At 36.2% G+C, this 15,743-nt stretch overlaps 1 protein-coding gene and 1 pseudogene across 2 annotated transcripts; one reads left to right on the top strand and one right to left on the bottom strand.

Annotated features, from left to right (window-relative positions):
- The first annotated feature begins 7,663 nt into the window (after positions 1 to 7,663).
- LOC113283570 lies at positions 7,664 to 10,216 on the top strand. 2 transcript variants are annotated; one of them, XR_003327518.1, is made up of 3 exons: positions 7,680 to 7,871; positions 7,994 to 8,090; positions 9,536 to 10,216. XR_003327518.1 is itself a non-coding variant. In XM_026532886.1 (2 exons), exons 1-2 carry the CDS (start codon positions 7,690 to 7,692, stop codon positions 10,011 to 10,013), a joined length of 660 nt encoding a protein of 219 aa, XP_026388671.1. In that variant the 5' UTR covers positions 7,664 to 7,689; the 3' UTR covers positions 10,014 to 10,216. The 2 variants fall into 2 exon arrangements, 1 of the variants encoding a protein (XP_026388671.1); XM_026532886.1 differs by lacking the exon at positions 7,994 to 8,090 and having other exon boundaries at positions 7,664 to 7,871.
- Positions 10,217 to 11,177: 961 nt separating this feature from the next.
- On the bottom strand, positions 11,178 to 15,144 carry LOC113280011 (annotated as a pseudogene).
- Positions 15,145 to 15,743: the final 599 nt, after the last annotated feature.

A 15,743-nucleotide genomic window follows, 5' to 3' on the forward strand; every position in this document is an offset into this window, starting at 1 on the left:
TAGTCTTCGCATATAGTTAAATAGGTAGTTGTCAAAAATAGTTTTGACTTCTTATAAATGTGCAGGTACAGTTGTGCACAACGAGAGTTATAGGTTAGATATTCATGCGCAATTACGCAATAGTAATAACACTTTGTGGGTCTTCCAGTTTGTGTATGGCCTGCACAAGGTGAAAGATTTTTTGTACACTTTCTGGAATAAGGTTGTTGTGGAAATGATGGTTCAAACTGATAGGTTAACCAAGTAATTGAAAACATCTTCGTATGTGCTTTTATCAACTGTAGGCAAGAATACTATAATTTTATGTAGATTAATATGGAGCCTAAATTCCAGCCATTAGATTTGATAATTAATGGATCTTTAGAGACCATCAGTGTGTCCCCAGTCATAGTCCCATCATCTAGATACCATGCATGAATATCCAGTGAGCAAAGTGATTTTATCTTCTTCACCGTAGGGTGCAATGTTAGTGAAAAAATCAAGGGAACTAGATGGTCCCCTTGTTGTACTCCATGTGATGAAGTCAATGAAAATCTCCATAGTATAGGTGAAACATAACAGAATTCACCTACTTGGATATTGATGGGCATTTACGGAAAACCTCCAAAATCATTATTGTCTTATTTATGAGATTAAAAGAATTGAAGAAGTCAACTAAGAGCATGGACATGGACTATGATATACATTTATCTACAAATAACATGTTGATGAAGTGTAGGATGGTTTCTTCACACATGATATTCCTACTGTTAGAGCACTGCTCGGTCGAACTCGCAAGTGTTGCTATCTCAAGCTTATTTGTCAAGTTTAGTTGTCGAAACTATAAGTATTGATTTCTAATCTACTTATAAGTCTCGAACTTGGATAGTAAGTGTAGTTGAGCTCTAGACTCCACGACGTTCATCATGCAAAGACGAAGAACTACTTAAGGAACTGGAGGAACTTCATCGACAAAAAAGGTATGTGGAGACTTGAACTTATCTAACACTCAAAAGTCTATTTATTCTATCTCTTATCTTGAGATAAAAGTCGTATTGCTATATAGACTTCGATTATACACATTTGTTATTTTGAGCCGAGTTTATCTCGTTTATCTATTTCTCGAAATATGTGTTTGTAAGCTTTCGCTTTGGCTAAGTTCATCTTTACTCGTGACGAAAGTCATGTTGATTACTTCAATAACTTGAAAATTGCTTTGATGAAAAATAGTTTGTGAATAACAACTATATAAAATCCTCTAAGAAAGTTTCAATGATTGAAATGAGAGTTTAGAACATGTTACCATCTTTGGATATAAGCATAGTGTGTTTTCACATTTCTGTAAAAGTCCAAAACCGGGAACCCAAAGTATGCGTACCCGTACGCGTACTGGCGGTTGTTGGAAATCCGGGACAGTATGCATACCCCTACGCGTACTGGCAGAAAATTCACGTCCGTGAATTTCTGCTGGAGTTTGGAATTGAAAAACAAAATAAATCCGGTTACTTAAGTACGCGTACGTTTTCGCATACTTAGGTAGGTTACTTTCTAAAATAGGTTTGTTCCTGAACTAAAACATTTATATATATTAAGGAATGCAATCTTTGCAAACCGTGGCGATAATGTTCATGAATCGATTCGAGTGAATCAAAAAAGATTTTGCTTCGATTGTGTATTTTATACTTGAATGATATCTAAGCAATTGAACAACTCTCTAACTAGTTCATTTGAGTCATTTGAACTAGTTATGGTGAAGATGAATAAGGTTGATATGAAAGTGCTCATATGTCTAACCATTGGTTAACTATAGTTGAACCAACTAAGTGTACACGTTTAGGTACAGTTACTCAAACCTAAATGAAGTTACATTCCATGTGTGTATAACAAGCTAAGTTTGATCTAACGGTTGAAAGATATTAACTTGAATCTAATCAGGTTTTCATCTAACGGTGAATATTGGATGCTTTGTTACCAAGGTAACTTAGATTGCAAACCTGATTTGGAGACTATATAAAGGAGAATTTTAGAAACTGGGAAACCTAATCCCCATACCTGCTGTGTGATACTAGTTGTGTAATCTAGAGTCGATTCTCCTTTAACCTTAGGTTTCTCTCGAGACCTTGTAGGTTAACGACTTGAAGACTTCATTGGGATTGTGAAGCCAAACCCAACTATTTTCTCTGTAGTTGCGTGATATGATCTTGCTGTTTCTATCGTGATTGAGTGCAATCGTATGATTGACTTGAGATTTATATCTCCGATAGGCAAGATAGAAAAGTAGTCACAAACACCTTCGTCTCATCGTTTGTGATTCCCCAATATCTTGTTTCGCTAGTCGACTAAGATTATTGTGAGGTAATTGATATTTCTAGGTTATTCTTCGGGAATATAAGTCTGGTATATCAATTGGTTCATGTTCACCTTGATTTATCAAAAGACGGAATAAAACTTGTAGGTATTTCTGTGGGAGACAGATTTATCTATTACCGTAGACTTTTCTGTGTGATACATATTTGTTTATTAAAGTAATCGACTTTGGGTCGTAGCAACTCTTAGTTGTAGGTGAGATCAACTAAAGGAATCAAGTGCATAGTATCTTGCTGGGATCCGAGACGTAAGGAGCGCAGCTGTACCTTGGATCAGTGTGAGATTGATTGGGGTTCAACTACAGTCCAGACCGAAGTTAATTTGTAGTAGGCTAGTGTTTGTAGCGGCTTAATACAGTGTGTGTTCAATCTGGATTAGGTCCCGGGGTTTTTCTGCATTTGCGGTTTCCTCGTTAACAAAACTTCTGGTGTCTGTGTTTTCTTTTCCGCATTATATTTTGTTATATAATTGAAATATCACAGGTTGTGTGTTGAATCGATCAATTGGTAAATCCAACCTTTGGTTGTTGATTGAAATTGATTGATCCTTGAACATTGGTCTTTGGTACAGTTCAAGTTATCTCTCTTATATTCAATCAGGCTCGAAAATTATTATTTTTTTGATTGCAGATTGAATTGAGAGATTGAGATATAACTCTTTGATATACTTTTCGTAAGATTGAGTCTGACTGTCTAGTTGATTCTCTTGAAAGTATATTGGAGTTAGTCCATACAGATTCCTAAGCGAAATATTGGGTGTGGTTATTAGACCCCCGCTTTTTCACCTACACCAAACTGGACATCAGAAAGATAGTCTTTCATATCTTTACAGACTAATTATCAACAACTTTAGATAGTAGTTATTTCCGAATGATTTCAACAACGATATGACAAATGCTACCACCAGGTTTAAGTAGTGGTGTTAAGGGTGCACTTGCAATGGACTCAACTAAATTTGAAACACATTTCCCGACAAGTAAAAAATTAATCACTCCAGTAATTGATGTAAGGAGCTCATTCGATACAGCAGCAACAAGTCCACTGATCCCATCTAAAAGGTGATGAGCATGAAGGTTATCTCTGCCGTAACATGTACCTTTGGGGAAGGATTTGATTCTACCCAATACCATATCTTTGCTGGTAACTAGGAAATTAGTGATGGTTTGTTTAGACGGTAAAGCAATTGGTAGTGTTGGAGGATGTTTATCCCTAAGGTCCGCAAGTGGATTCCCGTCATAGGGGGCTACACCATTGGAATATAACACTCTAATTGTCATGGTATAAGAGTCATTGTTTTTCTCCTTTCTGAATATATGCATATTGATCTCTTATTGTGTACGGCGTTTTAAATTAGGTTTCTTAATCTTTTTATCATCATAGTCAAGCAAAAGTTTTTGTACCAGAGCTTGGTTAATTGTTGCAGATTGTAACTTCTTACACAAACCTGACCTTTCTTCTAGGCTGCACTTAGGGGTGTAGTTTCGAAGAATGCAATATGGAAAAAGAAGTAACCTTAACCATGTTGAGATATCAAAGGGATTGAAGATTACCTTATCCAGGGTTTGTTTGAAGGATCTGGAGAAACTGAGTATAAAATGATTGGGTATATACCTTGTGGTAGGTGTTTGAGATCGAAAAACCTTATAAAGTGATTCCATAGTAAGACATGATAACACTTGGTTTGTAGTCTCTTCTCCGTTATTTATATCAACAATTGCAATTGTTCTATTAATACCATGAATGAGAAAATCAGCGTCTCTTCCATTAAAGGATCTATGTATTACATCACCTGAATGAGACCTGCACGACCTCCTCAACGATTTAAGATGCATACACTTCGAATATAATTACATCTGTAAGTGTGTAAGGACAGACTCCAAGATTGACAGACAACATCAATTGTAGAGATATGTTCCCTATATTGATTGTTTGCTTCACCACTATCTATTAAAGTGGCAGTCTTTAAGATGTCGAAAGAAGGAACTTCAAGAAAGTCCTCTACCACCAACATCATTCTTACACATCATATCCTTGAAAGGGACGTTAAAAGAATGTATCTTCTCGTGAGCAAAGCTGGGAAAACTGGTTCCATGGAAAGAATCAACATGTTCTAGGCATAGTATGAAACTAATAAACCTGAATAGGAAAAGACACTTGGTGACAATGAGGTTGAAAGTAATAGATTACAAGAATTCTAAATTTGAGAGTAGAGAATACAAATAAAGATGGAGTAACTGTCAGTAACTAACAGTGATAGAATCTGAAAAACCTAATATAATCCTATGGAAAATGAGTCAATAGATTGGTCGGGGAATGGAGGAAAGAACTAGAGATTACGGAAACAAAATTATTTCCAAAGAAAATTAAAAAACATAATTGATACTAGAAATATAATAATAGTTGTACTATTATCTAGGGTACAATTTGTCTTTTTAATAAAATAACAAGGTTAAAATAGAGAAATAATTAAATAAAATTAGGTGGCCCCATTTTCTGCTTTTCCAGCTTTTAAAAGCTAGTCTCCAGTAGTTTTTAGAAACATACCTAAAATGGAAGTGCTTCTCTCCAAAAACACTTTGACATGAATTTACAAAATACGTGTGTTGGTAAAAACTAAAACTTATTACAGGTTTTTTATAAAATGCTTTTGGTGAAAAATAATACAAATCCCAAACGGGGATAAAGTTTCTCCTCTGAAACCCAAATAATAGGTTTCTTTAAAAAAATATAGGTTTTAGGCACTCAAATTGAAATGTTGAAGTAACCTTTTTTTGATGCAAAAAGAATTTGATTACTCAAATTGTAGAGATGACATTGTATGCATCCTCCAATACTGCACCAGCAAAAAAATTTGGGAGGATAATTAATCCACACTTTTGAAAGCTTGTAAATCCTAGCATGCCTAGCCAATTTGTCTACTGGATTATTACATTTCCTTCGAATGAACTTGCAAGTCCATGAGGTTTCTATAATTTAGAATAATGTTTAACTCTAAAGAAAGTGATTAATTATCCCAAGCTTCCCTGGTGATATCTCCATTGACTGTTTCCACCACTAATCTTGCATCCATTTCAAACCTAACATGTTGAAGTCCCATCTCATCTGCCCAATGTATAGCTTGCATCAACCCGTTGTATTCTGATCCCGCTGCAGTTAGGTGTCCATCTATGTGATGGCATTTTTTATTGGATTAATCCTCCTGCAAAATCACGTAAGATAATTCATAGAAAGACTCGGAGAAATTATTTGGTTTTTCTTAAAAGATGCATCACAACATATTGAGTAAAAAGGATTGGTTCTCTAAATGTTAAGGGATGTATGTGCAGAAGTGGTTGCAGTACTACTGCACTGTGTGTGCAACATAATAATATCGGTTGAGGCATTCCAGTACCACACAGAGTGGAGTCAGTGGACAACTCCAACTGGCTCAGGTTTGATGTCATCAAATACAAATCAATATCTAGCTTTCCAAATCTCCCAAACTGTATTAGCCATAATTCTTCTGTGTATTTGACCCAAATCTCCTAGCCTGCTTATGCCATATGTAAACCAACTTTTGATCTAGTCCTGCACATAAATATCAGGATTTTGCATAATTATTCTTGCACCAGATACATATATCCATACTTCTTTCGAGAATGAGCAGTCACAAAGAGTATGTTTTGTGGTTTCAATTTCTTGAGCACACATCTTGCAGATATCACCACTATATCTCATTATTCTTGCCATACGTTCATTTGATGGGATAATATCAATTACACACTTCCAGATGAAGTGTTTAACTCGTGAGAGAGTTTTAATACCCCATAGATTCTTCCAAAACTTTGATATATTCACATCATCTTCCAGATTAACACTGTTTTTAAGTTCAAACAGCTTAATATCTGTCGATCTAACAGTGAGTACCTCATTTCTTGTAACAGTCCATACTAGTCTAACCTTTGTATTTACAAGAAATCTCATGTTTAAGATTTTTCGTACATTTTCCTGGTAAAAATATGTCGAATGACATTAACCTTCCATGTTCTTGTATCTTGAAGAATCAAATCAGAGACTTTGTTGCAAGCTTCAACCCCTTCCATGTTTACTAATGAAGTTGAAGAATAATGTTTTCCCAAAATCCAGTGCCAGATAAGAACACCATTGTCATTCCAGACAACCCAAAAATTATATATCTGAATAAAAACCCAAGCTACCTTGTATACTATGTCAAGCCCAAATGGAGTTTTTCTTTGAACGTTCTTTCTTTAACTTAACATGCAATGCAGAACCATGAGGAAAGTATCTTTCTTTTAAGGCCTTAGACCATAGTTGCTTTGGTGATTGGCAGAGTCTCTGCACAGTTTTGCAAGTGAAGCCTGATTGAAACATTGCAAAATCTTTGAACCCCGTTTCACCTTAAGATTTCTTTTTATTAACTTGGTGGCATGAAGTTAAGTAGAATCTTTTGCCTTCATGCTTATTCCACCAAAATTTACGCTAGATTTTGTCCATCTCCTTAATTGTCTCATTTAGTACCTTAAAAACACCCAGATTGTGAGAAGGCGTAACATTTAACACACTCTTCACCAACACAAATCTCCTTACTTAGTTAATAAAATTTCACTTTTCCATCTGGTGAGTCTTTTCTTCATATTATCAATGAGACTAGAGATTGATATGATCTTCTTCTTATTGAGAAATAAAGGAATTCTCAGGTACCTTTCATCTGAATTCATCTTTTTCATCTTCAGTCTTTTGAGAATAATTCTACAATGCCTTGAATAAATGTGCTTGGAGAAATAACCAGCTAATTTCGAAAAGTTTATTTGTTGACCAGATATATCAGTAAAAGCATTGATGAGATCAAATAAATTATTTGCATTATATATGTCTGCTTTTGCAAATAACATATAGTCATCAACAAATAATAAATGGGTCACCTATGGAGCATTCTATGCGATCTTAATACGTTATATCTTGCCATCCGGTTCAGCATTAGGCTAATCGTCTTTGAACCCCTAACTTTTGTTCTTGATTAACGAAAACATTCTTGGCAAATGTTTTTGTAGTTCTTTTTTCATAAATCCAAGTTTCACCTTTGACTATGAAATATGAATATCCCCGACTATCCCTGTTAATCATTACTCTGATTGCGAAGGTCAACACAACAGGACCGTAATGCTATGGTGTTATCCCGTGCTAATGTATCTAGAGCTTGATGTAGTAAATACTTCTATAGTCCCGGAGATCCAAGTTCACCGTGCCTACTCTGCCAAAGTAACCTTCTGAAGCCTGATTTACCAACGCCAACCAGAACGGGTGTCGGTAATAAACAAAAAAAGAGAAGAAAAAAGATTGAAGCATGCTGCAGCTGTCACTTCTTTCTTCTGTTTCTAATTCTTTCTTTCGTGTCGAGGTGTTTTTCCTTTTTGTTTTTGTTTTTTTTCCTTTTCGAGAAGAAGACTTCAGAAAGAAATCTATTTATTCAAATATCTCCCCATCCCGTCGAGTCAAAATTCAAGCAAAGAAAAATAACCTCACAAGGTATTGTATTCATCTCTCTTGTTCATGTTTTAGATTTGTTTAGGGTTTTGTTTCTTGATCGAATTTGCTTCAATTGCGATCATGCCCATTAACTATTTGCATATGAAAATTCACACTTTTAGGTAAGAATTGGTAGAGAAACGCCATAGTTGGAGGGAGAATCAAATTCGTCAAGGGAGCAAACCCCTCAATCTGTTACGATAAATCTCATTTTATTAGGTAATTTTGATATTCATCTCTGGGCGGATGATTCCTTGTTTAGTTTTAAATCGTTAGTAATGAATAATTATATTAGGGAAACATTACACTGGATTTTTCTTAGTACGCATCGCCTTTCGTTTACTATAATTTGAATGACTAGATAAAGCTTATGGTATTATGGGTAATGTTGATAGTCTTTATGAATGATCTGCATCTTTTTAGATATGTGGAGCATCAAAAACACGCCAGATCTTAGAATGTATGCTTTATGATCAATATTCTACGGCTGCTTGAGATCAGTAATTATGCGTTAGAACGGCTATGCTTAAGTGGTTATACCTGTAGCGGCAACACTCTATCTGCTGACGATTTCTCTTTCATCACATTGATGGAGGATGTTGGCAGGTGCACACACACTGTGGTCGATTTGTAATCTCAGGCTCCTCGTAGTCACAATAATTAGCTCTTCCTCCACCATCAGTCCTAAGATTATTTTACTGCCTGTTGGTTAATGGCGTGCTTTGTGCATCCAATTTACTTAATTGGTGGCGATCTATAGAATAAGGGTTACATCACTCCAATCAGTGACATTCATTATTTCTTTCTTCAATAACCACTCTGTTGATTCATAAAGCATATAACTACAGATAGGGAATCTTGTAGACCGTAAGAGTTTCTGAAGGTTACTCTTTTATGTTTGGTGGAAATTCAAACTTCTATGTGTTCATAGTGGTGTCAGCTTCGTTCACGTTACATACTATGTTTTAAGTTTTAACCTTTACTTTTTATAGAATTTTACTCAAAACCAAGAAGTAACCTTGTTGCGCTCTTTAGAGTTTTAATACACCTTTTTGGATTGTTCCAGTATGAAGCAACTACTGGGAAGTTTAAAATTATTTTAGGCATAGATGTCTGTATGAACTTTTGACCATTTTTAGTTCTTATTTGAAATACCCGAAATCATGCACATCTTTAAGCTACTGTCTAGCCCTTGAAGGGATTTGTGTAACTAGTTTTTCCTTATTCTCCTTCCGCCCCTTGAAGGAAGAAAAGTGGGCCACTTTGAACATTTTTCAAGCATCCAAACTCTTGCCTGATCAATCTGAGTTTGTTGCTTATAGAAATTTTACTGCTAGCTGTTTCGGGATATTTATAGGTTATAATTGTATTGGTTCATATTTGAAGTGCTCTGCAATTTGTCCCACTAGCACCATGTCGACGGTCCACTTATCTATGTTGCATGCAAAACCAGTTAATACATTGTTTCAGAGCATGTAATATTGCTTTTCTGATCCATAGTTATACCCTGCAGCTCTTAGGAAGTTCTTTACTGATTCACAATAATCATAGTCAAGCGTACTAAAACTGTGATGTTCCGTAGAACCATCTTTTAAGTCAGTGCTTTAGTATTTACACAAGTTTTACAACTTCGTCTTCACTGAACTTTTTTCTTGCATATACAGTACATACAGAGCTGTTTCCAGATACTTCAGAATGCAAAGTGGGAGGCTGCCTGAGGAAGTCCCTCCACGTAACTCAATTGGTAAAAAGAAACCCAATTTAGAAACAGTTTTTGCATTGCAACAAGGAGAAGAGAATCTTAGACGGGTCCAACACCCATTCCCACAATCAATCAAGTCGCGAAAGAGTAAAAGGAAAGTGAAGATGGAAGTTTCCCCATCGCCACAACAACCTGAGAGATCGACGTCAGATTCTTTGCCTGATTCTTCACAATCTGGAAATGAGTATCGAGCATTGAGGCGGAGGTATTTACTGTTGGAGGAAGAGAGCTTCGGGTTGGGAAGGGAATTGACAGAAGTGGTAGTTGAGGTTAAAAATTTGGAGAATGAAAAGCTTGCACTGTTGGACCAGCTTGTTGTGTTAGAAGGTCTTATTGGTCCATCAGAACTGCAGCACAGACTACCTCCACCAGTATTGTAAGTCTATTGTTAACATGGTTATTCTGCTGTATGTGAGCACTTGCCCTAAAATGTTTACTTGCCGTCATGCTTCTCGCCATGGATTTAGCTTAGTAATGGTAAAAAGTTATTACAACTAGGAATATTGTTTGATTCCTGTTCTTTGCCATTCATTTTTGTTGATGTTGACCCGTATCCAGTTGTAATGCTGAAGCATGTATAGAGCACGTCAATGGTCTTATCAAACTGAAGTCCACATGCAATTTCAGTGAGTTGTAATCAACGACACAATCGAACCTGTTCAACAAACCCAGATGGAGTCTTTCAGCCTTAGTTTGACGGATCAACACCCTAATCACGCTTTAGCAGGATACCCGTCTGGCTGAATGTGGGTTACATAAACATTACAAGCCAAACCGCCACTAGCCAGCTGTCAATGGTTCAGTCCATTGTCTTTCACGGAATATTTGTTTTGTTTGTTAAAACTATTTTGTGACCGTTATTATGGATGGGGACCATAACATAACAATATCCAATCAAAAAGGCATGGCACAAAATATTTTAAAAATTGTGCATTTTTGCATGCGCCACAAGCCTGGAGCAACAGTAGCAGAGCGGACCAACAATTGCAGAGCGCACCAGCATTCATCCATGTAGTAAATGAATACGAGTTCCAGTGCCCCTCCACAACCACAACGCCTTAGGAAAACAGAAAGTCAATATTATAAAAGTGAGGATTTCCTTTTTCGATTTTTTATCATCAACTCCTGGTTATAAAGTCCCACTGGATGCAGCCTTATTTTCTTATCTGGAGTAAAATTTATGATTTTTCTAGTATTCTAGACAAGGAGGTGGTAACTAGAACACCTAGTTACTGAAATTTCAATCATCTAGTGGTAGTAATATTTCTGATGCATTCATGTTTTCTCTTTACGGTTAAGACAAAGTTTCAGTCTTTGTTACAGTGAAGTTTTGTCTCTTATTCTTTAAGTGCTCCGTTCTAACCAATGTCAATTCTTCCCATATATAGTGTCCTTATTTGATCATTGTATGTTGTATTTTATCGAAATCAATAATCTCGTCGGACCCATAACCCATTTCATCTTCGCTGTAATATGCTAACACTGACAAAAACAATTCCAACGAAAGAAGGCAGCTTTTCTACTCGACAATTACATAACCAATGTATGAAACAAAGAACATAGACTACTTAGTCTAGTATATATACATTGCTTCTACATAATTTTCAATGAGCAAAAATGAATTACAAACATAAAAATTTGGAAAAAATTACAGTTTTATTTTCACTTCAATCCTTTGTTTTAACGTAATAACCCGGTGTTAGAAGATTTAACCCGTACGATCAATGGGATAGTTGCTCTAATCTTTTTCTTCCTCCATGTTAAGGACCCAAATGTATAACCTTTAGTCGGAGCAATGACTTCGAAATTCACCGTAAAACTTAATTTCTGCCCATAGCTTTTGAATATCAGAAACCTTGGGAAAACAGTAGTTTTTGTTCCAACAGGAGAAGAAACTATTGCTTTGTAAATACTTATTGGCTTCCCCACATTAGTTACTGTTCGTTTCACCGAGTAATTTGTTTTAAGATTTGGTACTGTAATTGATGGGTAATTCAGTTCTGAAGCTGAGCTGAAACTTGTCTTATTGCATGTGCTATTGTCTTTTGTGATTACACGTAGTGATTCCTCGTCGTAACCAATCGAGCACAAGAAGTTTTTGTAATCTACTGGTTCTGCATCATAGACTAGGCCAGGATTCAGGACTTTTGCAGGGTCTGCAAATCCTGCACCGTAATCGAATGGGTTACCCTTCCTTCCCGACGGATCCACTGTTATGTGCTTGTTGTTTTTGTTCAGCACAGTCGCTGCATTTCCATATCCCAATTTCAGATTCTTGGAAAATTTTGAAAAAAAATATGAACATTGCTTCATTGCTGGAGAAAAAGATAGAGTTTGGTTTTACCTGTTGTCATGATGGCAGATTTAATAGCAGAAGGAGACCATGATGGATGTACAGCTTTGACCAAAGCTGCAATGCCTGTAACATGAGGGCAAGCCATGGAAGTTCCAGAAATAATGTTGAAATTCAATTTTCCGTTAGCTGGAGACCAGGCAGCAAGAATATTCAATCCAGGAGCTGTAACATCAGGCTACAAAAGAAAACAAATTTATCAGAACAGAGAAAACGATTGGCAGAGAGAAAAGGATGCTACTTATAAATTCAGTAGGCCCGTTATTCCACTGTCCAGATTCTCATGTGATTTTTACCTTCAAAATTTCTGGGGTCAATGTATTCGGGCCTTTCGAGGAAAACGATGCGACTCTTGGAGATGATTGGGATCCTAATACTGTCTTTGCACTGAAAATCCGTGCAGTCGGCTTCCTGTGAAATGATAATTATTCAACAAAAATAGCCTTAGTAGATGTTGTCACGTAATTGATAATACAAGTCTGTTTATGGAGAAAGCGGACCGTGAATGATTTGCGTATGACAGTATCTTCTCTCCGATGTGTGTTCCGACGATGGCCGGTGGAATTACAAATGGAATGGCTAGACTCTTATCTTCTTCGTCTATTAGAATCATGCCTACTGCACCAGCTTCTTTAACCACCACACTCTTGGCTAGCTTCGATTCTGAAGAACCTTCAGCATGTCGGCATATAAGAATTTTCCCTTTAGCCGTTGTACCATTCAATGAACTCTCTAAACAGAAACTGATGCAAATATTTATAACAAGAAACAAAATTAAAAATCATGATAAACAATATCAGTATCGACGAATTACTACGGTTTTGTTTCCTTTACCTAGATTGGTATGGAGTGAAGTATCCGTCATTAGCTTCCGAAGCATCTAAAAGTGTTGTGGAAGTGTTAGACTTTCTCCCTATATAACATTAGCAAGAACTGGTTAGAACGTAAGAAATTAGGATCAACTCTTCGAGTAAATGTGAATCGAAATTGCATTACCGTGAAGTTAGACCCGTTTCCTAGCAAAATATCAGAAGTAAAATCCCTATCAGTAGAACTAGCATCAACAGTAATCATCCACGGAGCAAGATTTGAAGCAGAACCTTGATTTCGTTCATTTCCAACCGAAGAAACGACCAAAATCCCATGACTAGCAGCATGAAATGACCCAATAGATATTGCGTCATTGAAATAATCTCCTTGAGGAGATTCAGGGCCAAGAGAAAGAGATATAATATGAACACCATCTTTAATTGCATCATCAAATGCAGCTAACAAATCCACATCATAACAACCGGAATCCCAACATGTTTTGTACACTGCAATTCTAGCCATGGGTGCACCTCCTCTAGCTCCTCCCTGAGCCAACGACTCTTTATAATTCACATTTTCTACGTATCGACCAGCTGCAGTCGAAGCAGTATGACTACCATGACCAGAACTGTCTCGTGGTGAATTATAATTCTTTTTCATTGGATCTTCATTGCTTTCAACCCCACTTTGATAATACCTTGCTCCAATCACTTTTCTGCATAATGCATACGTAAATATAAGAATCACGACATTTTCTTCGATTCTCTAATATGTTAATGTAAGAGAATTCCATGAGAAAAAACCTGTTACAGAATGAAGAATTGAATCCTTCACCCGCTTGACATTTTCCTTTCCATGTCCGGGGCACAGGAGGCATACCGTGATCACTGAAACTAGGCGATTCTGGCCATATTCCTGGATGTTTCAAAAAAATTATCATTCGAAGGGAAAAAAACAAAAAGCATTAATTGCTCTGCCTCGATACGGAGTCATCTCTAGAAAACTAGATAACAAAAACTACAGCTATGAGGATTGATTCAGAGCCACTGAAACAGAGTTTCAGTAAGTACTCCTTCTTAACCTTAAAATGCTCTGTTTTAACAATTTAAGAAATCAATTAATTTCTTAACTGTATTAGTTTCTTACCTGTATCAATGAAACCAATGATGATATTTTCTTGATTCTTAGTAGAATATCCAGGTATTTCCATTGATTCATCATCAAGAATACCCATGTAATCCCAAGAATGAGTAGTATGCAAAAGTCTTTTCGAATTACGAAACACGGAAACAACCCCAGGCATTCCTATATAGTTTTGTAATCCACAAAAAGATTAATAAGCTTCAAACAGAGCAAAAGACTAATTCGATTTGAGTAAATTATACTTACTAGCAATTTCTGAAGCTTTTTCCTCTGTTAATTTTGCTGCAAACCCTTTAAAGCCATGAACGTAAACATGAGACGCTTGGGCTTCTTCATGACTGCATATACAATTCAATGATTTAACATTAAACTATGACATAACACGACACTTCTCTGTAACAATACTTCAAATTCAGTACTACTGACCTTCCTCCATGAATTTGAGCAAGTAATTGATGGTTTTGATTCAAAATATCTTCTGGGTTTTCTTCATTTGTTTTACCACCCATGTAAACAACATATAACTGCCATAACCCCATAAACCATTAGAGAGATTACGGAGAAATTAAAAACTGAACTTCAAACTTTTCACAGACACATGAACATGAATGAATTACTCACCTTTGAAGCAAAGCAATACTTGATTTCTGCAAAAACAATAAACAAAAACAGATGAACATAAATTCTCCTCTAATTCATTGTATCCATCATCAAGTATAATCAATCAGTGAAAAGAGAGAATGAGATTTAAATAAAGAAAATGAGGGGTAAAGAAGACTGTTAATAAAAAGTGTTTTAACTGTTACCGGGTTTGTGACACGTGACACTCTGTTCTATCCAAGCCCAAGGACAACATCATCTTGGACCGTACTCACTAACATTTCATTGGATGTGAACTTATCACCCTATAATTAGGAAAATCAAAGGGTTTAAGAGAGTGGGAAAGCAACTTTGATGTTATGATTGAGTAGTAAAATCCCCACTACCTAGAGAGTGTTAAAACGTGAAGAGGATATTAAGGAACGTCTCTTGTAGAGCAACCAAAATCCAAAAGGAAGAAAATCAAACACAAAGAACCCAAAAACACGTCACAAACCAACCTTGATATGTATCTCCTTAAAATCATGGGAGGTTAGGTTATATTGAATAAAACAATATGCCCTGCTCAGAATATGTAACTGAACAGGAAAAGGGTCGAGCGCCATTGCGTGTTTTCGACAAGATTTGGTTTTTTTTCCGATTATGCAAAACATCGCGGTATGTAGAACAATAGAAGGTTGAATAGGTTTTTTCTTACTTCATCCCGAAGGAGAAGTTCAACTGTACTGTAGAATACAATACATTGCCCACACTTCTGTTAAAGTTGTATGGGTTTATCAACTTCCAAACGATTTTGAAATTTTTTAAAGTTGTATGGGTTGATGATGTCAGTTCTATGCTTTGGTCACCAAACACAGTTTTCTCTATAAGGATGAAACGTTTGGCAATGGATTTCATTTTGTCAAAGCTCTTGTCCAGGCAAAAGCACGTTTCTTACATCCTCACTATCAGGTGGTTTATGATCTTTTGGGTGGCAAGATGAAAGTGTTCAATGCCTCCCATTTCCGTTGTTAGTTAGGACAATAGTCTGTTACGAGTACGAATCTGTGCACACTCTCTAATTTTGGGAGTGATTAATGAGACGAAGTAATGAGACCATCTGTTAACTATTTAACCGTTTCTTATTTAACAAGATGGCAGGCATACTATTAGGGATGACTAAATGTTTGCTGTTTCATATATAGCTCATACTATTCATGATAGA

This window comes from Papaver somniferum, chromosome 5 (genome assembly GCF_003573695.1).
Source record: "Papaver somniferum cultivar HN1 chromosome 5, ASM357369v1, whole genome shotgun sequence".
Taxonomy (NCBI): Eukaryota; Viridiplantae; Streptophyta; class Magnoliopsida; order Ranunculales; family Papaveraceae; genus Papaver; species Papaver somniferum.

Excerpts from the sequence above, each read along its gene's own strand:
- LOC113283570 (XM_026532886.1), top strand. The coding sequence starts at position 7,690 with ATGCTGCAGCTGTCACTTCTTTCTTCTGTTTCTAATTCTTTCTTTCGT. Across the intron at positions 7,872-9,535 it reads AAGAAAAATAACCTCACAAG|TACATACAGAGCTGTTTCCA; the intron begins GTATTGTATTCA and ends TTGCATATACAG.